General features: G+C 36.7%; 1 protein-coding gene across 8 annotated transcripts in view; it reads left to right on the forward strand.

Moving 5' to 3' along the window:
• The window catches only part of dachd (dachshund d), a 148,043-nt gene extending 123,781 nt beyond the window's left edge, over window positions 1–24,262 (forward strand). For 5 of the 8 annotated variants that reach the window (XM_067443985.1, XM_067443988.1, XM_067443989.1 and 2 more), the window contains 5 exons: window positions 8,368–8,513; window positions 11,128–11,275; window positions 13,867–14,010; window positions 17,736–17,804; window positions 22,407–24,262. In XM_067443985.1, the coding sequence (XP_067300086.1) occupies window positions 8,368–8,513; window positions 11,128–11,275; window positions 13,867–14,010; window positions 17,736–17,804; window positions 22,407–22,447 (548 nt within the window). In that variant the 3' untranslated portion in view covers window positions 22,448–24,262. The remainder of the gene's footprint in view (window positions 1–8,367; window positions 8,514–11,127; window positions 11,276–13,866; window positions 14,011–17,735; window positions 17,805–22,406) is intronic. The other 3 variants (XM_067443987.1, XM_067443992.1, XM_067443986.1) reach the window with 2 other exon arrangements.
• The last annotated feature ends 1,665 nt before the right edge of the window (window positions 24,263–25,927 follow it).

Raw genomic sequence — 25,927 nt, forward strand, 5'->3', positions numbered from 1 at the left:
ATCTATCTATCTATCTATCTATCTATCTATCTATCTATCTAATCTGTCTGTCTGTCTGTCTGTAAGGCATATAAAGCCTATATCCAAGGATTTTAAAACTAATAAAATCAAACATTTAGAGTTTGTCTTGACAAACTGACTTCCTTGTTAAAAATTACAGTTGATGACTTTCCCTTAAATTTCAATTTGAACTTGCAATTCTGCATCCTGTTTTTCACCTCAGGTCAGATTAAATTTGTTCAATTCATCATAATATTTGCATATTAAGCAGTGATTAGGCTCTTCTGTCTTCCATAATTTTTGGGCATTTTTGCCTTTACTTTCTAGGTCAAGTCATCATACAAGTTCTCATGTAAAAGCAAGCAGATAAAAATATTAAGAATAATAAGGACAGTCCAAGAGTGCACAGGAAGCAGTGGTAGATGAGAGAGGGGAACAGGGTCAGATGTAACTATACAGACAGGTATATTTTTACCTAAAATATCCTTGGTGCGCTTGTATTTAATCATTATTCTGCTTTTTAGAGTTAGTGATACATTAAAACATTTTAAAGAGCTTTTTCAAACTGATCACTTTAAAAATAGGAGTACAAGCTTTGTTTCAGTAAAAAAGAGTTTGCTGCTAAAATATTTAATGGAATGCAGAAGAGAGAGCAGACAATGCAGTTTTAAAGATTAGCCTCTGTGTAATGTGCTGTTGTCTCCATTTATGAGACTGAAAGGTCATAAGCACTCCCCTGGAAGGAGGCAACTTCTTCAGCCCCATTGGCAGGTCAAATAAAATGTAATTGTCTGCTGTAGGTAGCGGCAGCCTTTGCGTAGAGGGGAACTGACATCCTCCACGTTTTAAACATTCAATTCTCCTGCTGCGAGGAACACAGGTTTGCAAGGACACAGGCTTCACCTGTCAATATATCACAGTGACTGGCTAGCCAAATGCTGCAATGCTTTTCCCCCTCTCTCTCTCCTTCCCTCCTCCGGCTCAGTGCCTTCATTGGAGAAATCAGCTGAAAGGTCCGCTGGGACCTCAATTCAAACACTGCAACTTGCAACATATGGCACATTTTCAGCTCCCAAGGTCAATTAAAGCTATTTATTGAGAGAATGTTGCTAAATTTCCCAAGGTTTCCACTCAATTCATCGCAGAGTGCCCTGTCTATCATATTAAAAATCAGTAGAGTGGTTTACACTCTTCTTGTCGAGACTTTTCATCAAAGATATCAAAGGCTTTTGAGAGTGGTTCGAGACATTTTATCGTCTCTTATCGCAAACATCTCTTTTCGCTCTCCCCTTTTCCTCAGCGCAGCCTTGTCCGAACGCTGCTCACAATACAAATCTAATAACATGTAAATTGGAGATAAGCCCAGATTCCTCCAAGTGATATTTTTTTTACATTCATAGTTTGTCAAGTTGGTTTCTGAGCCCCTGTTTTAGCAGCACAACACATAAGGACTGAGAGAATTAACAGGAAAGGTGATTTATCATTGCTACCACACTGTCAAGGACTCCCACTGCTGCCACGGGAGGGAGGGACAGCGTGTGCGCGCGTGTGTGTGTGCGCACATGTTTACGTGTGATTGTGAGTATGTGCGTTGTTTTAAATTATGGCATTTCATTCCAAATGCGTCGTATTTACAGCGTCCCATTTTTATTTGCGGCTCCTATTATCCAGTGAAACAGTTGCGCATGAAATGTTATTTGTGACACGGCTGACCTAAAAGGATTTCATAAGGATTTCATTTTTGAGGCAGAAAGCTGCAAACGGACCTGTCACAGCTGCTGCTGGCAGCCCCGGTGGAGAAATATCACCTGGAAAACACAGCTCTCTCCTTCGCTCTCTTCATCATGCTGGCGTCTGGCACTGTAATTAAGTCCAAGTCAATGATTCTGGACCAATGGCAGGAAATAAACAGCTAAAGCCTGGCCAAAATGGAGTGCTCGAAACAAGAGAATGATCACAGACACAATTGCACTCAAGTGTGGCAAATGTAAATGGAGACTGACCAAAAAAAATGGCAAATTTCGGTTATTTGAGAGCTGAATTGGTCATTTGAGATGAAATGTGCTGTTTGCTTTCTAATGCATGACAGATTGTTTCCTAGTAACAAAGCAATATGAGCCATTCTGTGATCCAGTATTGTGTCTGCGGCGAGGTCCTGCTGAGTCTAAAGCAGAAGTTGGTTTAAGCAATGATGTATTATTAATGCCAACACCAAATCCAGGACTACGGTGGCTGCAAACCAAATACAGGCTTCTGACATCCAATTCTCCTCTATTGTTTCTCATTTGCTGATTCGCTACATGTTTGGCATCCAAAGAATCAGAGGCACAAATGAGACAAAGAGAAGAACACATGCTGTGTATATATAGTATATTCTGTGATGTAATAATTAGGCTGCATGAAGTTCATATAATTCACTCTGTTTACTTGATCTGTTAATGACTGCACAAAACGATGCCATCGAACGGCATTAAATCAAGTTTTTCTTAATTATTTTTCTGTGCTGCCCATTGTCGGTAATGAACTGGAGTAAAATGCTAGTTAAATTAGGGAGAGATTGGTGGAGACCCTCCGTGGACTCCAGCACTCCTCTTGGCCTTTCCTCCGTCCAAGAATTTCGGATCGTAAAGTCTTAATAGTGGCGGCTGATATTCAACTGTTGGTTGGCTGAATGTTTCCAGGGCATTTGCAGATGCTCGGAATAATCTCTTATGTTTTGCTGCAATCTGCTGCGGAGATGGTTGAAATAAATACTTTAAACTAATTAATGTAGGACCAGCTGTTACCAAGCCTTGGCTGGCGTTAGTGAATGCTGATGGCAGAAGAGGGGCTCCTCAAGTCGTGCCGTGTTTGTGCATGATTTAGGAAGTCATATAAACACATATTAATTCTGTATGAGGGCCTGATTCTGGGGTTTGATTAAACTGAAATGTATGAGAAAAACAATTATAGGCTTTTAAATTACTTGTGTATAATGATTCAAAACAAATTTTGTAATGCCTTATAATACACCTTATAATCAGTTGTATTATCTTGTAAAACATTTTAATAATATAATATAATATAATATAATATTATATTATATTATATTATATTATATTATATTATATTATATTATATTATATTATATTATATTATATTATATTATATTATATTATATTATATTATATTATATTATTAATATAATATTTATATAAACATATTGCCCATACTAAGTTTAATCAAACACTTAACCCTAATTTATAAATCATGACATATAGCTTATCCCATACCATTTGTGCTTTGAATGAACAAGAAAGAATTATGTACACTGTAAACAATTATTTAAAAATTACCTGGTTCCCTTAACATTTTGAGTTCATTGTTAAAAATTAAAATATTAAAATATTATTAAAATATTTTGTAAGCATATTGGGTAATTGTGTGTGTTTTCTTTGTGATGACGCAGTGAAACATTCCAAATTATGCTACAGTGCCTTGCGAAAATATTCGGCCCCCTTGAACTTTACAACCTTTTGCCACATTTCAGGCTTCAAACATAATGATATGAAACTGTAATTTTTTGTGAAGAAACAACAAGTGGGACATAATCATGAAGTGGAATGAAATTTATTGGATATTTCAAACCTTTTTAACAAATCAAAAACTGAAAAATTGGGCGTGCAAATTATTCGGCCCCTTTACTTTCAGTGCAGCAAACTCTCTCCAGAAGTTCAGTGAGGATCTCTGAATGATCCAATGTTGACCTAAATGACTAAAGATGATAAATAGAATCCACCTGTGTGTAATCAAGTCTCCGTATAAATGGACCTGCACTGTGATAGTCTCAGAGGTCTGTTTAAAGCGCAGAGAGCATCATGAAGAACAAGGAACACACCAGGCAGGTCCGAGATACTGTTGTGGAGAAGTTTAAAGCCGGATTTGGATACAAAAAGATTTCCCAAGCTTTAAACATCCCAAGGAGCAGTGCAAGCAATACTATTGAAGTGGAAGGAGTATCAGACCACTGCAAATCTACCAAGACCTGGCCGTCCCTCTAAACTTCCAGCTCATACAAGGAGAAGACTGATCAGAGATGCAGCCAAGAGGCCCATGATCACTCTGGATGAACTGCAGAGATCTACAGCTGAGGTGGGAGACTCTGTCCATAGGACAACAATCAGTCGTATACTGCACAAATCTGGCCTTTATGGAAGAGTGGCAAGAAGAAAGCCATTTCTTAAAGATATCCATAAAAAGTGTTGTTTAAAGTTTGCCACAAGCCACCTGGGAGACACACCAAACATGTGGAAGAAGGTGCTCTGGTCAGATGAAACCAAAATTGAACTTTTTGGCAACAATGCAAAACGTTATGTTTGGTGTGAAAGCAACACAGCTCATAACCCTGAACACACCATCCCCACTGTCAAACATGGTGGTGGCAGCATCATGGTTTGGGCCTGCTTTTCTTCAGCAGGGACAGGGAAGATGGTTAAAATTGATGGGAAGATGGATGGAGCCAAATACAGGACCATTCTGGAAGAAAACCTGATGGACTCTGCAAAAGACCTGAGACTGGGACGGAGAATTGTCTTCCAACAAGACAATAATCCAAAACATAAAGCAAAATCTACAATGAAATGGTTCAAAAATAAACATATCCAGGTGTCAGAATGGCCAAGTCAAAGTCCAGACCTGAATCCAATCGAGAATCTGTGGAAAGATCTGAAAACTGCTGTTCACAAACGCTCTCCATCCAACCTCACTGAGCTCGAGCTGTTCTGCAAGGAGGAATGGGCAAAAACTTCAGTGTCTCGATGTGCAAAACTGATAGAGACATACCCCAAGCGACTTACAGCTGTAATCGCAGCAAAAGGTGGCGCTACAAAGTATTAACTTAAGGGGGCCGAATAATTTTGAACGCCCTATTTTTCAGTTTTTGATTTGTTAAAAAAGTTTGAAATATATATATATATATATATATATATATATATAAATATATATATATATATATATATCTATCCTGTTGTGTTCTGTTAGCTGACATGGCCTGTGTGTTTCCTCATTTTGTAGCCGGCGGAATGTTGTCTGAGACTTCTGCTGTGATTGGCAGCACGCTATGACAGCGTGAAGATAGTGTCAGCGCAGGGCTGTGTGGTTTAAAGTGAGTTATGATAGTCTGTGTGTACATGTTTGTCCATGTGTGTGTGGAGGTGGATTCAGGGGGTTATGAGTCCTTTACGTGTGTGTAGTGATGGATGCAGGCCTATGATAGCCTGTATAAGGCGGGGGCTGTTAAGATAAATGTGGAGATTTGATGGCCTGTGTGTTTGTGTCTGTCTGTGTGTGTGTGTGTGTGTGTGTGTGTGTGTGTGTGTGTGTGTGTGTGTGTGTGTGTGTGTGTGTGTGTGTGTGTGTGTGTGTGTGTGTGTGTGTGTGTGTGTGTGTGTGTGTGTGTGTGTGTGTGTGTGTGTGTGTGTGTGTGTGTGTGTGTGTGTGTGTGTGTGTGTGTGTGTGTGTGCGTCTGTGTGTGGAGATAGATGTAGAGTTATGATTGTCCGTGCAGCAGATGGTAGAGGTCTGACCTAACGGAACTGATGAATGGCAGATGATGTCATCAGGGCACTGACAGGCACTGGTGGCTGCTCACAGGAAGTGAGCAAGAATCTGCTTAACATTTCAGCCCCACTGGACATCTGCTCAGTGTCCACACTCACGTTATCCTCTTTTAAAATACTGCTCAGAAACTTTGGGTAGTACTGTAGCCTAGTGTTTCATGGCTGGTAACTGAAAGAAGCTATCACAATAATTTACAATAAATTGTTACGTACTTAAATATTAATATAAAATAATGCATCAAAAAATATATTATTAGAGAAAATGAAATTAAACATTTGCTAATTTAGTTTTAATGCCTCCCTACCTGATTTTTGATTCCTCCCTACCTGATCTGATTTTCACATAATCTAAAATGTATATCTAATCATCTAAATATATATATTTTTGTATGTACTTGCCTTTACATGCACTTTAATGACATTCTTTTTTTTAATCTGTATGGTTAATATGGAGTTGGTCCACCCTTTGCAGCTGTAACAGCTTCACCTTTTTCAACTTTTCAAGGTTTAGGTTTTAATGTTTATGGGAATTGACCGTTCTTCTAGAAGCACATTTGTGAGGTCAGGCACTGATGTTGAACAAGAAGGCCTGGCTTGCAGTCTCCGCTTTAATTTATCCCACAGTTGTTCCATCTGGTTGAGGTCAGTGAGGACTGTGCAGGCTAGTCAAGTTCCTCCACACCAAACTCACTCATCCATATCTTTATGGTCCTTTGTGCACTGGTGTACTGACATCTTGAAACAGGAAAGGGCCATATCCAAACTGTTCCCATAAAGTTGGGAGCATGAAATTGTCCAAAATATCTTGTTATGGTGAAGCATTAAGAGTTCCTTTCACTGGAACTAAGGGGCCAAGCCCAACCCCTAAAAAACCCCACAAAAAAACCCACCATAATCCTTCCTCCACCAAACTTTCACTTCGCACAATGAGTCCAGTAGCAGCATGCTTTACACCACTGCATCCAACACATTGCACATGGTGATATAAGGCTTGGATGCAGCTGCTCGGCCATGGAAACCAATTCCATGAAGCTGTCTACACACTGTTCTTGAGCTAATCTGAAGGCCACACGAAGTTTGGAGATCTGTAGCTATTGTGCAGAAAGTTGCCAACTTCTGCGCACTGTGTGCCTCAGCATGCACTGACCCTGCTCTGATTTTACGTGACCTAACACTTTGTGGCTAAGTTGCTGTTGTTCCCAATTGCTTACACTTTGTTATAACTCTACTAACAGTTGACCGTGGAATATTTAATAGTGGGGAAATTTCACAAATATTGCACAGATGGCAACCTATCACGGTACCACGCTTGAATTCACTGAGATCCTAAGAGCGACCCATTGTTTAACAAATGTTTGTAGGAGCAGTCTGCATGCCTAGGTCCTTGATTTTAAACCTGTGGCCATGGAAGTGATTGGAACACATGAATTCAATGAATTTTGAGGAGTGTCCCAATACTTTTGGCAATACGATAAATGGCAATACAATATATATAACATTTACCCTTATATATATACATTGTCATTAGACTATAGATTATAAAATGAAATTTTTATTCATGAAATTATTAAATAATGAATTGTAATACATGGCACTAGTAACACCAAGGTCATGGGTTTCCAATTCCAAGAAACACATACTATTAAAGTGTATTGCATGTATTGTAAATGGATTGGATTGAAGAGTCTGCCAAACGCATAAATGTAAATGTAATGCATACCGAATATAACTTAACTGTTTACTACACTATAAAGAGGATCTAATTTTTTCATAATTTTTTTTTCAACACGAGGAACTTTAGATTACTTTCATTTACCAGCATAATGTTTAATAAGATGACATGGTGATTAATCTCGGAAAGCTGTTTGTAAAGACATGCTGCACACTTTACAGTGCTCATCCCAGCGTTTGTGACATTCAGCTGGAAGTCCCAGTGGACTAGGTGATAAAATATATACACTTTAATGTGCCAGCCCCTGTTTTTATTTGTCTGGTAGACATAAAATCCTTTTTCTTTTATTTCCAGAGGGTTTTAATGGCAGCCCCACCTGTGACATTTTACACCTGCACATTTATGTGTCAACCATCGACTGAGAGAAAATAAATGATATTTATTTTCCTCCTCTGTTTTGTTCTACCGGGTTCCTCTTGAATCTCTTCCAATCATATTGATTTTTTATGCACCGATTCCTTTGAGGGGGTTATTTCATTTGCCCAGAATGGCATTGCCAGTCTGTTGAGGGGGCGGCAGTAGTGTTGAAACATGGTCAATGAGGGTTCACCACCTTGTGCCATATGGCCTTTGTTGAGAAGCCAGGGCCCTTGATAATCTCAGTTTGCCGTATGCATCTGCTTGAGTGTGGTCTTTTCCTTTCAGAGAGTTTTCGTGCCATATGGAACGGGTGGGCTTTGTCTCCCAACATATCCATGCCCTCGATGCTACCGAGAAACACATAATTTCCAAAAATGCAAATTCCTATTTCTTAGAAGAGCCTCTCATTTTATCTGTATGTAAAATCTCTCAAGCATTTATAGTGGCTATAAATACAGAAGCATCAATAATAGAGTGCCGCGTGACACTGACAGAATGGGCTATCAATCATATGTGCTTGATTGGGCATGCTTGTATAGATGTTAATTTTACATCTCACAAACAATCTGGGTGTATAAACACCAATTCAGGAAAATAATGATTTATTTTACAGCACAGTACTACATGGAGTGTGTCATCTGTTGTGCTGAATGTGTATGTTTCTCTGTATGCCACCAGAAGAAACCCCCATGTGCACGCCCACGGCGAGAGACGGCTATGAAAGGCTGTCGTTTGCGGGTCAGACTTTACCTCCAGGATTCCCCTCACCCTTCCTCTTCCCTGATGGCCTGTCGTCTATAGAGACCCTTCTGACTAACATCCAGGTAAGAGACCTCTCTTTCAGAAGATATTTAGCAGAAACCGAAATACCCCATGAATAGTCTTTCTTGTTCAAGTTCTGCCTGGTTGATTCAGATGGTAGATCTACTAGTAATGCGTGAACTGGTCGAAATCAGACAATTCACAAAGCAATAACGGGATAGTTCACCCAGAAATCAAAAATTGACGTTTATCTGCTGACCCCCAGGGCATCCAAGAGATAGGTATGTTTGTTTCTTCAGTAGAACACAAATGACTATTTTTAACTCCAACCGTTGCTCGTAATTGTATGTCAATGGGGTGTATTGCAATGTGAGCCACTATGAGAGTAAAAACACATAGACATACGAATCCATGTTAAACCCTGCGGCTCATGGCGACACATTGATGTCTTAAGACACGAAACGAGCGGTTTCTGTGACAAACCCAAAAGTATTTATATACATAAATTCCTTATTAGTGCCTGTGCGGACCGATCGTTTCATGTCTTTAGACCTCAATTTGTCGCCACAAGCCACAGGGTTTTATATGGATTCGTATGTTTTTGTGTTTTTATGCATTATACGAGCAACGGCTGGAGTGAAACATTTCATTAGTGTTCTACTGAAGAAACAAACACACCTACATCATGGATGTCCTGGGGGTAAACATAACATTTTCATTTTTGGGTGAACTATCCCTTTAATATTGAACAACATCCAAAATGAATGTTCAAATGAACCAAATTGCTAAACAAACATTTGAACAAACTATAAATAGATAATTTGGACTTCTCTGTATAGTCAATAAATTATACATATTTAAAAAAAATAGAAGAAGAAGTCATAACTGACTTCATAAGAAGTCATATGGTGATTCCAATAAAGTATCATCAGAGATTTTTCCTCTTGAATTTTAGCAGACTATCTGCTGGTTGCTATAGTTATGTTTTATTTTAGCCCACTGTGGACTGGCCAGCTGACACATGTCATGATCTTATCACATCATATGTCATAACACAGTGAACACCAGTGGTTCTGAAGATTACACATAATGGAAGGAGATGGCACATCAAGTCGTTTATCACAATTTATGGCAGTCCTAAGCCACTGTTTGGAAAATATTGTGAAAGGAGGATGACATGCAGTGATATTAGCATCATACTCGAGGATAAGTCAAACATTTGTACAATAAGAAATATTTATGCTGTTTACATCTAGAAGACACTTTTTAAAGCAACTTTCAAAAGAGGAAAAACAAGCAATTTATCATGCATGAGTCGTCAATATTAACAATGCTGCAATTTAGCATTTACAAAAACTTGAGCAGACGTGTAAGTGCAGAACGGTATACATTTATACCGTTCAAAAGTCTGTCATTTTAATTCAGCGAGGAAAATTGACATTTCAGTATTGATGATAGTAAGAAATGTTTCTTGATCTACAAATCAGCATATTATAATGTTTTCTTAAGGATCCTGTGACACTAAAGACTGTAAAAATAAATGAGCATTATCAAGATATATTTACATTAGTGCTGTCAAATGATTAATCGCGATGAATCGCATCCAAAATAAAAGTTCATGTTTAAATAATAAATGCGTGTGTACTGTGTATAATTAGTATGCATATTTGAATACACACACATCTATTATGTAAACACAAACTTTTATTTTAGATGCAATTAATCACGATTAACCGCTTGGCATCCCAAAATTAAATAGAAAAGTTATTTTAACCATTTTGTGTTTATACCCAGTGCAGTTGCCTGTGGCAGGTGTGGCAAAAGTTTATATGCTAGTTTTCTTGGTGCTCCTCCCGCTGATGTTTTTCCCATCAAAACAAATGCAAAGCCGCATATATTCAACACGACTCCCTTGATCACCACTGTGGTTATCATGCAAGTAAGACCCAGTCAGAAAGATGAATGTAGTTGATTAACACCGCCTCTGAGACTAATGATGTGGGTACAGTATGGGGAGTGAGAGGTTTGCTCATTGCTCTTGTGATATGGCCATCAGATCTATCGTGCTGCTTTCGGCCCTATTGTTAATTAGCAGGACTCAGTTCAGTCAGTCATCTTTAATCATGATTTCAGGGTAATGTTTTGATTGAACATTCGCACACAAATCAACAAAACGAACCCAAGCAGAAAATTGAGATAAAGCAACTTAGTCTAAATTGGGGTCATAAGAAGGAACAATTAGTATGATATAGCCCATTGCATTTGGCTTAATTGCATGCGTACAGGGAATAATTGTTTTGAAATGGTCACTGCGCTGTTTGCACGGCAAATACTGTTTTAGGTGTCGTTTTGAGACAAGCAGCTGTTTAGGTTAAGATTTGATCGTTCTTATACAACCTGGTGATTCACAAACTAACAAACAGAAGTTATAATGTCATTAAAGCTCATACTGTGTCCATGACATGTTGCTGATTATTTGAAGAAATAAGACAGTTTATACAAAAATGTCCAGTGTTGTTTTGTCTTTGACATTGACTTTGGACAAAATGTTTTTTTTTTCGAACATTGAGTGCCACTGCTTTAACATAAAATAAAGCATTCGTATAGTTTATTGACTTCTGAATTGGTGTGTGTGAACTTTGTATAACGCAAGTTTGTCTCCTGCTGCTGCCGAAGGGTTTGCTAAAGGTGGCAATTGATAACGCCCGGGCTCAGGAGAAACAAGTGCAGCTGGAAAAGACGGAGCTGAAGATGGAGCTGTTTAGAGAGCGAGAGCTCAGAGAAACCCTGGAGAAACAACTGGCTGTCGAACAGAAGAACAGAGGTGTGTATTACACAAACACACACACACACACACACACACACACACACACACACACACACACACACACACACACACACACACACACACACACACACACACACACACACACACACATGTTGGTCTATGTGGTTTACAGGGACTCTCCATAGGCATAATGGTTTTTATACTGTACAAACCGTATTTTCTATCCCCTTACACTGCCCCTGCCCCTAAACCTACCCATCACAGGAAACATTCTGCATTTTTACTTTTTCAAAAAAACATCATTTAGTATGTTTTTAAGGCCATTTGAATTATGAGGACATTTGATATGTCCTCATAAACCACATTTATAGTGTAATACCAGTGTAATACCCATGTAGTTATACAAATTTGTGTCCTCATAAACCACATAAACAGGCTCACACACACACACACACACACACACACACACACACACACACACACACACACACACACACACACACACACACACACACACACACACACACACACACACACACACACACACACTTAAACCACATAGAGCACACACTTTTTATATATCACCTATATAGTTTGATTCCTGGTTCTAGAGGAATTTAATGAAAAAAACGCAAAGCATTTTATTGTACACCAATTTTAGAAATTCCATTTAGAAGCCATTTATTGGGGCTTTTTTTTCTTGCCTCATAAAAAAATATACCATGTGCCATTTTTTTCAAATTGCTTCATTGTAATCATCTTATTAATGTACTTTCTCGGTATGACTAATTAGCTTGAGGACTTATCTTTCTATAAAATGTATATCTATAAAATGTTAAATGTGTATTGCTTTCCTGTCATTTTGGGTGGTTTCATAGCCTGGGAAAACCCAGACAACTTTGGGCATATTTAGATTTGCAGTTACTACTGACAATGGTCTGGTTTTAACCAGGCTAGTGGTTTCATGGTATTGCTAGTCAAATGCTAAATATAGGCGATCACAAGGGCACTGCTAGGCGGTTACTAAAGGTGTTCTGCGTAAGTTTTGCAAAGATGCGAAAGCAACCGCCATAATTATACAGAGCACTGCACATGACAAATGTTAAAAAAAATCCCATGATTTACTAATATGTCAACACATTTTACTAATTTGTTCCTTTTTTTAAGTAAATTGTGTGTACAAAATAATAAGTTGTTCCTTTGTTTTACTAAAGTATGGCCATGTTGTAATAATTCATTCCCTTGTTTTAGTTAAATCAATTGAATTAGTTCAAAATGGCCATGATTTACTAAAACGAGTGATCGAATTCTTAATTTGTGGCCCCAATATATATATTTTTTGTCTATGTCATGTACGAGGCTCTGTATAATTAGGCCTAGAATACAACATTTAAATATATAAGATGTTACAAAAGCATACATTTGATTTCTGATTAGCAAACGATAAAACAGAAAATCCATAGACTTGCACTACTGTTCAAATTTTGGGGTCAGTAATGAATTCATTTGAAAGATTTGAAGATTTAACACTTTTATTCAGGAAGGATGCATTAAATTAATCTCAAAGACTTTTGGTGGACTTTTTTGTCTTGGGCTTATAAGCAACCACCTACAAAATCTTCTTAACAATTTAACTTTATGAATGCTAATTTTCAAAGCATAGAACAATTTGTGCAAATGTGCATTAAAATAACCTGAAAATCCATGTTACAAGCTCAATTGTTAATTACAAGCACACAAAAAAGCATGCTGCCAAAGTGATAGAGACAAGGTCATAAATCGAGTAGAATGAGGCATATTCACATTACGATCAATACATGAGCACATATCGATTATGTGAGAAGTGCTTGTGGGAATAAAGTATATTACAGTAACTACATAGACAATGTCTAAATGCACAGGGTGCATTAGAAATATATACTGTACAGTCAGTGTCTTTTGAGTTAGTGTGGTTAAACCTATGGAAATATGAATAAGTAATTTATCTGGTAAATGTTTCTAAATGAGCCACAATATTTCTCGAGGGAAGGCCATGATTGGACTACAGATTGATAATAGTTTAGCTAATCATTTTCAACTCTCTTTTAGATTAAAAGTGATGTGTGCATTACAGATGGCCTCTAGTTACATACTCTATTGTATTTTATTATTGCATGAACATATAATTATGAATCTACATTTGGCATCAATAAATGATTTAGATTTTTTTCTGCACAAATATATTGCTAAGTGTGACTTAATAGTCTATGTATTTATCCTACATAATGAATCAAATTGAGCTTATTAAGCCAGTTTCATAGAAGGTTCCTTATAAATGTGCCTCCAGCTTTCTTCTGTTTAATATTCAGCGTGTCTCTCTCCTCTCCTTCTTTACAGAAAGTTTCCTTTAACCTCGTCTCATTGGCATTTTAACCTAGGTTAATCCAGGTTATCGCTGGCTCAATTATTTTGCTAATGACACAGTCAGTTTCTCATTGAACGAGAACATGTTTTCAGCTGCCTCTTTTCTACAAATATTTCCTCACTGACAGAGTTTGAAAACCAGCTCTCCTTCCTGTAGTCCGTAATATCTACCTCTGCAAACGGCTGTGGTTCTTGACTGCTGCTTTTCTCTGTTCTTTGCACAGCGATCATTCAGAAGCGATTGAAGAAGGAGAAGAAAGCAAAGAGGAAATTGCAGGAGGCACTGGAGTACGAGTCAAAGCGACGAGAGCAGGCGGAGCAAACCCTGAAACAGACATCACCCACAGAGAGTCTCAGATCACTCAACGGTGAGACAATTTACCAAAATGTTGACAGTTAAATTTGTTAAAGGCAGTGCTCGAAGTGGGGCGGTACTGACCGGTACACCATATACCGGAGCTTCTACATTTTACTCCTAAGCGCACCTTCACATTTCTTGCGTACAGCTACTTCTCGCTTTTATAACGGATCAATTGTCTGTGTAATATGACTGTGACTGAAACCCAATTGTTTAATTAAGTGGCTCCAAAAGTGTTAAGATTTGCACGAGCCGTTCTTATGCGACGCTGATGATAAAATGTGTGACCCATTTGAAATCTGTTAAGAACACTAAGGAGGAAGTCGAACCTGATCTAAAACAGCCACTAAAATGACTGATGAAAAGAGGGGAAAACATCGTCCTGCAAGCTTTTTAAACTCATGATGGCCACAATATATTGTGATTTAGTCGCTGAGGAGTGTCAGCACAAACGCAGCAGGAGTCAGATTACACGCATTGTGATGAGCTGAATGAGCTCTCGTGATGAGAGCTGAGGTAAACGCGTCCACGCTCGTGGCAGTAGTTCTCAGCGCGAGTTCAGTCTGGCGCGCTTTCAGTTCATGCCTTTGGAAGATTAACTTTCATAGGAAATAACTTGAGAAGATAAAATACTCACTTTGCTCCGCCGAGCTGAGCTGTGAGTGCGACCCCATCCCCCATGTGCGAGTTGAAAACATGCGGAAATAGCTCCCTCTGCTGGCTGTAGTCTTTAGTGTCTGGCCAAACATTTTACCGATTTTAATGATATTTGCGTCACCGGAGTATTTTTTCCAGAAATAAAATGCATAAATCTTGTCTCAGGGGGATATGAGACCCCTTCTCATATCCCCCTGAGATTAGAGAATTATGCATTTTATTTAGCATAATCATTCAAATATATTCCAGGGTTTCTACACTGTAAAAAAATGTTGTTGGTTTTTGTTGGTTGAACTTAAAAAAGTTACCTGGTTGCCTTAAAATTTTGAGTTTACTGAAATTAAAAAATTGAGTCAAAATATAATTGTATCTGAACCACATAAAAAAATTATAAATCATGAAAATTTGGCATGTTTCACTGCGTCATTAGAAATAAAACACACACAATTACCCAATATGCTTACAAAATCTTTTAATAATCTTTTAATAAAGGTTGTCGAATTTAAAAAAATGTTCATTGTATTAACTCAAAATTTTAATTTCAATGAACTCAAAATTTTAAGCCAACCAGGTAACTTTTTTCTAATTAGTTTTTTACAGTGTACTGAGTAAGCCATATGCTAATCGCTGATAGCCTGACAAGTCAGACCCACATCAAGATGTTTGGTCTGGAAACTCACCATTGACAGCTTAATCTAAAGGGCGGGATAAACGGTTGTCTTTCAAACTCCCTCTGCACGCGATAGGATAGCACTACCACAAACCAGAGCAATGAAGGTGAAACAGAGCTCGTTGATAGATTAAACATTCACCGTATCCGGTCAGCAAAACTCCGAACACATCTTCCCTTTTTAAGAATGACTTCAGTGCCGTTCTTTGTTCTTTTCTCAGAGAAAAGCTTAACACAGTTTCTGTGTTTACTAGAAGCACGCAAATCCAACTCGGCCGTCGTCATTATGGCCCCGCCCACCGACTCTTTACACAATGTAATTGGCCCGGCAAGAGTTAGGCGAATACAGCTCGGAAGGGTATTGAGAGTTGCTAGATGACACTCGCGGGCAGATTAAATTTGCTGCCGCTAGGGTGCGTCTAGATTTCTAGGCTAAATTGCTGAAGTAACCCTTTAACATTGGCCTGCATGGTAATGAGGAGCCGTCAATGGTCTTGCTTTATAAATAAACCCTTATTGTAAAATGCTAGAGTTAAACAATTACAATAACTATATTTTAGTTTTAAGTCAGAAGACAAGTTAAAAAAAAGCTTTAAAATATGGACCCCAACAAGGCTTAATTTTTTAAGTGGTTAGTTATTTTAAAGGGTTAGTTCACCCAAAAATGAAAATTATTTCATTAATTACTCACCCTCATGTCGTTGGACACCCGTAAGACCTTTGACCCCGTAAGACCCCGTAAGGCTTCAGACAGGCCTCCATTGGTATTCAGCACATTCCTACTCACAAGACCCATAAAAGGCACTAAAAACATCGATACAAAGTCCATCTCACTACAGTGGCTGTTCAATCATTTTACAATGTGACGAAAATAGTTATTGTGCGGACAAAAATCAAAATAATGACTTTATCCACCAAGTTATTGACGTGAACTCGATGCATGCACGAGAATATGATGCAGATCCGCCGTTCGAAAACATGACCCAGAAGAGGAGGTTTATTATTTAGATTTTTAGATTTTTTTGCGCACAAAAAATATTATCGTCGCTTGGTAAAATGATTGTACAGCCCCTGTAGTGAGATGGACTTTGTAACAATGTTTTTAGTGCCTTTTATGGGTCTTGTGAGTGGGAATGTACTGAATGCCAATGGAGGCCTATCTGAAGCCTTTCTCAGCCATCAGCTTTCAACAAAAATATCTACATTTGTGTTCCGAAGATAAACGAAGTTGAGTAGTTAATGAAATAATTTTCATTTTTGGGTGAACTAACCTTTAAAGGGTTCATTGATAAGTTCTATGAGATGTGGATTCCGAAATATGGAATTTGCAATGTCCATGATGTTAATATATCCTCTTTTATTGTGTTGTATATTCACTTGCTGAGAATATTCTGATGAAATATGCTTCAGAGTATTAGAGATAATATAGTAAGCCTGTCACAAAACGAAACCTTCACATTGTGGTCTTCATTACAAGGGTTTATTTTGGGATAATGACTAGGTTACTATAGACTCTAGAGTACATGATCTAAATTGATATATAGCTGCTGACCAAAAAAAATAAAATACATAAATGGACATTAAATATTAACTTATGTAAAAAAAATATTATATGAAAGAAGGAATCATAAATAAGACATTTATCCAGATACAGATAAGTCATGATACAACATTTGATAATAAACTCAAATATAATGTCAGACTAGTGAGTAATGATGAAGTGAGTGATAAAAGGTTGTTTAAAACACTAAAAACAGGCATTTTCTTTTCCAAATCTGGTTCATTCTTAGGGATTGGTGTCAAAGTAACTTGAACATGGAAGTGTTGTTAATATTAACTGAAATTAAATTAAAGCCATTATTTTTTGTTTCTTGTTAAATTGAATAATGCTTAGATAAAACAAAATATAAATATATATGAATGCTGAACCTAAAAAGTTTAAATTAACTAAAATTACTAAAAATGACTAAAACTAAAATAAAAACTGAATAAAGATATTGGAAAACTAATATTAAATGATAAAAGTGATTAAATATAGTAAAAATATTGAAAATATTGAAATGAAAATGAATACTGAAATGAATAAATTCTAAAAAAGCATATACTGAAATAACACTCCATTGGACACCTTTTTAATACATCATAAAAGGTTTAAAGTGCTTAATGAAACCAGTATAAAATCTGTACCAAGCCTATCAAGCTCTATAAGTCGAGGCTAACATGTGGCGAAATGCTCTGTTCAGTATTCCTAACAGCGCTCATCCATTGGTCGAAACTTCGCCCTGACCCGAGTGATCTGCTGAGCACATCCACCCTCCACCCATCACGAAAGACGAGGCTAGAAAACTTTCCTAATTAAGCACAGATGTCATGGATGTTTAATCGTCATTATCTTTTCATTTTGCCAGACTCGTTGACCCAGGAGATAGAGACTGACCGCAGCAGTGGCAGAACAGATGCTGAGAGGACAATACAAGGTACGTGTTTTTCAGGAGACTATAAATCTCGGCTCAGCTCCGGTATACGAGCCTCGCTTTAACTCGGCCTGCTGTTCAAGCATGCAGCCTGCCATCTGGGCCGCAGATCCTACAGTTCAAGACGAAGGTCAAGATCAGTGGGATCTGTCAAGAGAACATTTCTAGACAGGGGAAATATATGAAAATATGACAGCGACGTGGTCTGCTGAGGTGGAGAGTTGATGCTTTTTGAGTGTGTAAAGGAGTTTGATGGGATATTAAACAAGGAACAAGGAGAAGATTAAACATTAAACTAGCCCACTGAGTCAATTAAAATTGTACTCTTGTTTTGTACTCTTGTCATCCAGCTGGGATGTATTAAAATATTATTAAAGGGATAGTTCAACTAAAATAATTATTTCATCATTTGCTCAACTTCAGGTCCTTCCAAACCTGTATGACTTTCTTTCTTCTACAGAACACAAAATACATTTTGAAAGTTTTTAATGTTGTTTTTCATACAGTGAAAGTCAATGGGGTCCAATGTCTGATTCACGTCGAACTGTATGTTATGTATATTCTATCTCCTTACACTAACCCTACCCCTAGACCTACACATCACACAAAACTTTCTGCATTTTTACATTTCCAAAAAACTAAGTCTGTATGATTTATAAGCATGTTTCCTTACACACACGTTTGTTTTTGTGAAATGTGGGGACATTCCATAGGCGTAGTGGTTTTTATACCGTACAAACCGTATTTTCTGTCCCCCTACACTGCCCCAGCCCCTAAACCTACCCATCACAGGAAACATTCTGCATTTTTACTTTCTCAAAAAAACTCATTCTGTATGATTAATAAGCCTTTTGAAAAGTTGGGACATGGGTAATGTCCTCATATTTCACCCTCTCCTTGTAATACCTGTCATACCCATGTGATTATACACATTTGTGTCCTGATATTTCACAAAAACAAGTGCACACACACACACACACACACACACACACACACACACACACACACACACACACACACACACGTGTATACCGCTGTCAATATGGTGTTCAGCTCAATAGATGAAGGTAAAGTTTATATATAAGATTATATAATCATTGGATAGATTCATTTTAATGATAGACCCCCTTGACAGTAAGACCCTGTCTATGTTGTGTACCTCAGAGACCAGTGCAATTTAATGAGCATAATAAGAAGTTTCATTATCTGAAGATGACCCACAGTGGAGCACAACACACCCACTCAAATAAATACACATGCACTTTATGGGTTTATAGGTATTTATGGACCCGGTTTAGTCTGGTATAGTTTCACAGAAAACCACTTGCTATTTGCAAATGTATCAGTCACACTCTTTTAACTACACCTTAAGTGTTAAGTCGCTCATCGCTCTGATGTCTATTTTAATTGTACCCAGCAGCACATGTGATACAAAAAAACGTCGTCTTGAGTGGTCTCAATTTCCCTTTGAAAATAGTGTGTGGAAATTGCTATGAAATGTGGGAAATGGCATTTTAATACCCCGTCGCAAGTAAAAGCCCCGTAACCCAGTTTGATTAGCCTAGTTAATTTTGTGTGTGTGTGTGTGTGAAGGAAGTTTTTAGTAAAAATAAATGGAGAGCCAGTGCGTGATTTTACCCAACTAAATCGAGTGACATTGACATGATGAACAGGAAAAGGTTTTTTTCAGAGCATGTAATGTCATTAGAATTACGATGGTTCTTATGTCTTAAGATTAATAATTTTCCAGCATCAACTGCTAAAATTAGTATAAGAATAGAAGGGAGAGAAGGCTTTTGTCAGTACTTCCTTTGAACACACATATAGTGAAATGTGAAACATTTAGGTCGTATGATCTGGAGAAAAACTTATATTGCTCCATAAGATGTAATCCCTTCATAGGTTTTACTGTCAGTGCCCTTGAAGAATTAACTTAAAAGTTGGGCACAGGGATTGTGTGTGTGTCTGTTCAATTATAACAGCATTTTGTGTGTGTGTGTCCATGTCATGGTTACTGTGGACTACAACCAGTGTGGCATAATTACTCTCAAATGGCAAAAACATAAAAAAGGGTGCTGATAAATTACACTTTCATGTGAGGGAAAAATTCTATTCCAATCTGTATACAAAAAAAAAAAAAAAACAACCAAAGAGACATGCTATAATTTCAGCACTTGGCTGTTGGGGGAAAAAAAAATAATGAGAGCATAATTTCAGAGAACTAATTATTTCTATTTGTCTTTTGTCACACTCTGTAATTCTGCTATATTAACACAGTCTGTGTTTATTAATTGCTTTTCCAGTGTTTTGAATCCATTCCAAGAATAAGCTTGACTGTTTTTCCTGGCTCCGTGCTTCTGGGAGCACATCTCGCCACTAATTCCTTGTGATACCGAACATAATATCTCCCCGGTATCTCTTCCCGATGCTCCGCGCGAGCCTCTCGATGTTTTCTGCAAGTTTACACGACCCTGTGAGGGGAGATAAAGTTCTTTGTTGCAAGATTAAACATCAAAACAGTTAAAGTGAAATTAAAATTAAATGAATGAATGTCACTGAAGCAAAAAAGGCAGTAATTAATGGTTCCCTTAATTGTCTTCATAAAATATTTGCATGGGCATAATTTGCATAATTTACATGTATTAATTAATCTTTCAAAGGAATTTTATGCTGAGAGAAGCCAAAATTTCCTTTGTTTTATTTAGTATCTAATGAAATATTTATCCTCTTTAATGAACTTTTCATCTTGATTTGAATATAAAAATGCCAAAGTTTTAACATATTTTAATGAAGGGGTTCTTTCATAAAACAACATGGCAGTCATTCGATTTTTCCCACTCAGGAAACATTTCTGGCGCTGTTTGCACAAGCTAGTTTAGCTACACTCCATTTGACCCAGAATTAATATGTTAATTTGTACATTTAAGATTAGCTTTCTGCTTGTTTTTGTTGTCGTTGTTCTCGGGTTGTAGTATTTTGATTGTGTACTTTCTACATTATTCAGGATAAAAAGTTTGGTTTTATTTGCTTTTTTTAATATTATTTGAATATTTACTGTTGTTGTCTGATATCAAAATACTGTAGGCTACCAACCATATTTAACATCTCCAGCACAAAATATGGTGCAATTTGATAAATGAAGGCAATCAAAATCACATGCATTTATCATGAGTTGAATAAATATGTATAGCATTCATTTAATAATATAGATAATGTGGCTTTTGACATGCCCTGTGAGTCTAGAGCTTTATCGAGATCACAATATTAACCCCTTTTATTATTGTAATAACCCAGTCAGTGGCAAATAGCAGGAAAAAAGAAGCACGTTGCAGCTACAGGCCAGAATTAATCCATGTTCATCAGATTACTGGATTCACATGACTCAATATACAGTCAAACCAAAGATTATTCAGACACCAGATATATATTTTTTTTACTAGTGGGTGCAGGAGACTATAGTTCATGTATCTAAGTGAGGATATATCAAAATAAAGTAAACTGTGACGTATTACACCCAAAAATTCTTCATGCAGTGGACAACCAGTAAAATGTATAAAAATGTGGGACCAAAATTATTTGACCTGACCATGTGTTTTTTTTTCTTTAATGCAACCTTTTAAACCACATACTGAACAAAATGAAGCATTAATTGGTAATTGGTTGACCTAAATTGGTATTATCTAATTGTGTACTTAAATTTAACGGATTGGTTGATTGTAATCCATTACATACCTTTCTATCAAAGTTATCTGACATTATCAAGATGAAAACATTATCATGTTTTCTGACACATTTTAACTCAAGGTCTTGTCATATTTTATTAGCATTTTCTAAACTATAGCGAATAAACTGTGATATGTGAGAAAGTTGTGTGAATACAATTTGGTTTGAACATTTCAAAGCACATATTTAGGAATGTACATCTAATAGTAGAAGAAAAAATACTTAAGACTAAATCAATGGAACATGCAATCCAAATGATTTTATATTTGTGGTATCGCTGAGCAATCCCAAAAGAGTCAAATTAAAAATAATCAAATATAAATGGTATGGTAACACACATACAGATACAGTATATATACACTGATGGTCTCATTTCAACCAGTTCCAACAGAGAGCACCTTGGATCAGTTCCCATTTTTGCTCATCAGAATATAATTTTATTTGCACTGTCAAAGAGAGAAAACACTGTTTAAATGCAGTGATGCAGCATTCCCGGACATGGAGGAAATGTTCTGGTAATAAACGTCAAACAAGCTCCTTGAGCCATGCTTAACAGATGCTTTTACCAGAAGAGGCAAAGAGAGCTGCCGCCCACTCAGCCATGCACTCGCCAATGAAGGTTCGCTGGAAATGGACAAAGCTCATTAGATCAAACACGTCGGAGAAGACATTACAAAAACAAAAATATGTTTTGCATAGGAAGTGTCGTTCGTGAAGTGCTTCGCATCATGAGGGCAATATTACGTTATTAAAATGTGACATACATTGATCCAGGGTTTACAGTGATGTAATCTGTGCATTTGTATTGAATCTGTTACTTATCCTTGCTTTATTGCTCAGTTCTGTTCAGTAAACTTACTTTGCCTCTCCCTTTATCATTAGCAGATGGAAGACTTTTCCTGAAAACCACAGTGATGTACTAGGAGCATGGTGTTGAAGACTGGCAGCGTGTATCGTATGAAGATTCTCCAGAGTCCCCTTGCAGGGTAATTTAGTTACAGGAACAGGTCAATCGCTCATAGAGGTGCATCAAGAGTTTATGCTTGACCCGATGTGGAAGACGGATTGTGTCCGAGTGTAGTATTAGGACTCTTATTCTCAATGATATAAACGTTATATTATGCCAGATGTGGGATTGGATATGATGAGTTGGCGAAGGTGACAATTTGAGCACAGTAAAATGTACCGTTCGGTACACTCGGTGATAATATTTACAACAAATTCACAGCACTGAAGATTTTTTTATACTGTATTTAAACCAGCGAAAAAGCTTCGAAAATTGAATCTGATTCAGAGGTTTTGTTTTGTATTAAAAAAAGAAGAAAAAAAAAGAACACAAATCAATGTCATAACTATTTGCCAAGATGTTAAAGATCCTAACTTGGAGAAGAACCTCTGAAAATGTGAATTTGAATATATGTTGATCAACAGAAAAGACTAATATGTGCTTTTAATGTTTTCTAAACTAGAAGAAAAAAAAACAATCAAGTTTCATTTCTATCATTATTGTATATACAAGAACAGAAGATAGGTTAACTCACTCACTTTGGTATTTGTATATAATGTTAAAAGTTGGTATTGTGTATGCAGTAGATCTATTAGAAGAACAATGCCAACGTTTATATTGAATTTATAGATTTGTTTTGTTTCTGAGCCATCATTCTTTCAATTCGCTGCCACTATGGTGAGGAAGCATGCAGGCATGTAAATGTGTTGTCCTGAATTCATGTTATTCAATAAATACTTAACTGTGCTGAACAAATGTACTTAGGGTTTCTTCACTCACACCCAGTAAAAGTTGAGAAACACTACTATGGGTTTAACAGCTACATTTTCAACTTGCAGTGATATGAATCTGAAGTTTGTATGGATTGATTTCCACTTCAGTTTTATAGAAAAGTTGTAAAGCCAAATATTACCCACCATTATTACACTCAATTTGGTGTATTACTTTCAGCGATAGGCCCCTTTAAATAATAAGTATTACATGTATCATATTACATAAATATTTATTATTCTTGTCAATAGCAATAACAGGCAACAGGTTCCTATCAGAAAATTATTACAATATTAGCCCTTTTTTATCAGAGATAAAAGAGGACAATAACTCGTAGATAATTATTCATAATTGCCCCATGTGGATCATATTTAATAAAAAAGGATTTTAGATTTTTAAATCGTTTGACTGAATTTTTAACAACTGCCAGAAAAGACTGCAGACAGTCGCATATTTAACATAAAACTAAAATGAAGTAATCATAGCAATCCCAAACTATCACATTTGAATAACGAGTGAAACAATTCAGCCGGATGAGTTTGAAAATGACACTGTGCTAATTAATGCTAATGTTGAATATATTCAATTATAGATTACAGGCTTTTATTGTACCAAGGAGATGATGATGATGATGGTGGTGGTGGTGGTGATGAGGCACTTATTGGATAATCAAGAAAGAATATGTGTTGAAAGGATCCTTTATTAGATGGACGTATCTAATGTTATGGGGCAGCTATTTATACTATAATCATAGACATTATTTTGTCACACATTTGTCCTCAGTCTGTATAACAATTCCAATGTTTATTGTGTTAAACTACATGTTAAAGTATCTTTTACCTCATCAATGAGGACTTGCCTTTTAGTTTCTTTTTATGTGATGTAAACACTGTAGCAAGATTTATGGACATATTGTTCCTTATTTCTTTCTATGGCAGTAAAGGAAACATAAATATTGAAAGGATGTCTTGTTTTAAAGTGCTTTTCCCTCTTTTCTGATCTTGTCTGTAATGACACGGTATGTAAGAGAGAGAGGTAGAGAGAGAGTGTGTGTGTGTGTGTGTGTGTGTGTGTGTGTGTGTGTGTGTGTGTGTGTGTGTGTGTGTGTGTGTGTGTGTGTGTGTGTGTGTGCGTGTGCGTGTGCGTGTGCGTGTGCGTGTGCGTGTGCGTGTTTCTGCACACATGCACTGAAGTGTATGTGCGAAGTTGCATGAGTGGGTCTGTTTTCTATTCTATGGTGTTATATATGGTAATAAAATATTTGTGAGTCAATGATTATTAGACTAAGCTCTTTTGCGAATGAATCACTTTGTCATTAAAAACAACTTGAGAGAGAAATACACTGTTTATGGTGTGACTTTACCATTAAATGTCACTGTGTTTAATGCAGTTGAATTCTTAAATCTATATGATTTTACTATGGTTTAATTCAAAAAGAATTTGCAAAGGTACCCTAATAAAGATTCTGCAAATGTTCAGCTGCAAAACAAAACGTCACATTATATTACGTAAGCTGTGTGCTTATATTTTAATCTGAAGGGCAATCAAAACTGTTCATGGTTGAGTTGTAAAACATGTGTTACTGAGCAATGACAATATCTAGCAGAATAAAACCACTCATGCTTAGTACAGTGAGCACACTGCTCTACACAACACATAACTGAGAAATAATACCTTTCATTCATTCCAGCTGAATGAGCACAATATTCCTGGGAAAAGCCACATATTCAAAATGTGCATAAAGAAAGAGGGAAACAAGAAGAAACGTACATCTCTTTGTTTAATTTAATTACTTATTGATAAACTGTAAGGTTTGAGCCAACCAGGGTCACTCATGTTATGCTGTATATTTTTATGCTTCCATCATATACGGTTATGAAGAAATAAAATAGCATTTTGTAAAGATGGGAATCATATTAGTTTTCTTTTAATATCACATAGTGGATTTTAAATAATTTCACTACTTTATTTTGAATTGATGTCCCTGGCCGTTTCTAAGATGAAACTCTTAATTTAAGTGTTTATTCATTTTTATCTAATCAAAATGTTCAAACCAAACATGTCTTCTTGGTAATATCATTTTAATTGGTAATCATTTTATAAATTGGCCCCTTTTCATTTTCTGGCAAAAAAGCCAATTCTTTAATGACATACTTCAGGAAGTAACATGAGGAAATAACAAGAACATCAATGGATTTGATGAATCATTATGTTTTGTAGTATTACTGGTTTGTCTAATTTTAAACATTCCACCTCAATCAGAGAAGTAAATATATATCATCAAAAGATACAAAATCAAGATTACGTTTAAGTTGACGCCCTTATGTAAGGCCACTCTCATTCCCTTACAAAGCAATTCATCTTTTTTTTTATTATTCTGTTTATTTCATTTTTTGCAGTTATCAAGATACAATTAATTGAGTGCTTAAAGACACAATATGTATGTTTTGCCACTAGAGGCCGCTTATTAAAGACAAAGGCAATGCAACACAGTTTCAGCCTAAAGGTCTGTTCACACCGGGACTATTTCCGTGCGTGTTTATTGCTGACGTTTAACGACTTATGACTAAACAAAGGGCACAAATGTCTGACCAGTGAGATCTGCGTTTTTGTTCACGTGCCTGGA

This window comes from Pseudorasbora parva, chromosome 5 (genome assembly GCF_024679245.1).
Source record: "Pseudorasbora parva isolate DD20220531a chromosome 5, ASM2467924v1, whole genome shotgun sequence".
In the NCBI taxonomy this organism is placed as follows: domain Eukaryota; kingdom Metazoa; phylum Chordata; class Actinopteri; order Cypriniformes; family Gobionidae; genus Pseudorasbora; species Pseudorasbora parva.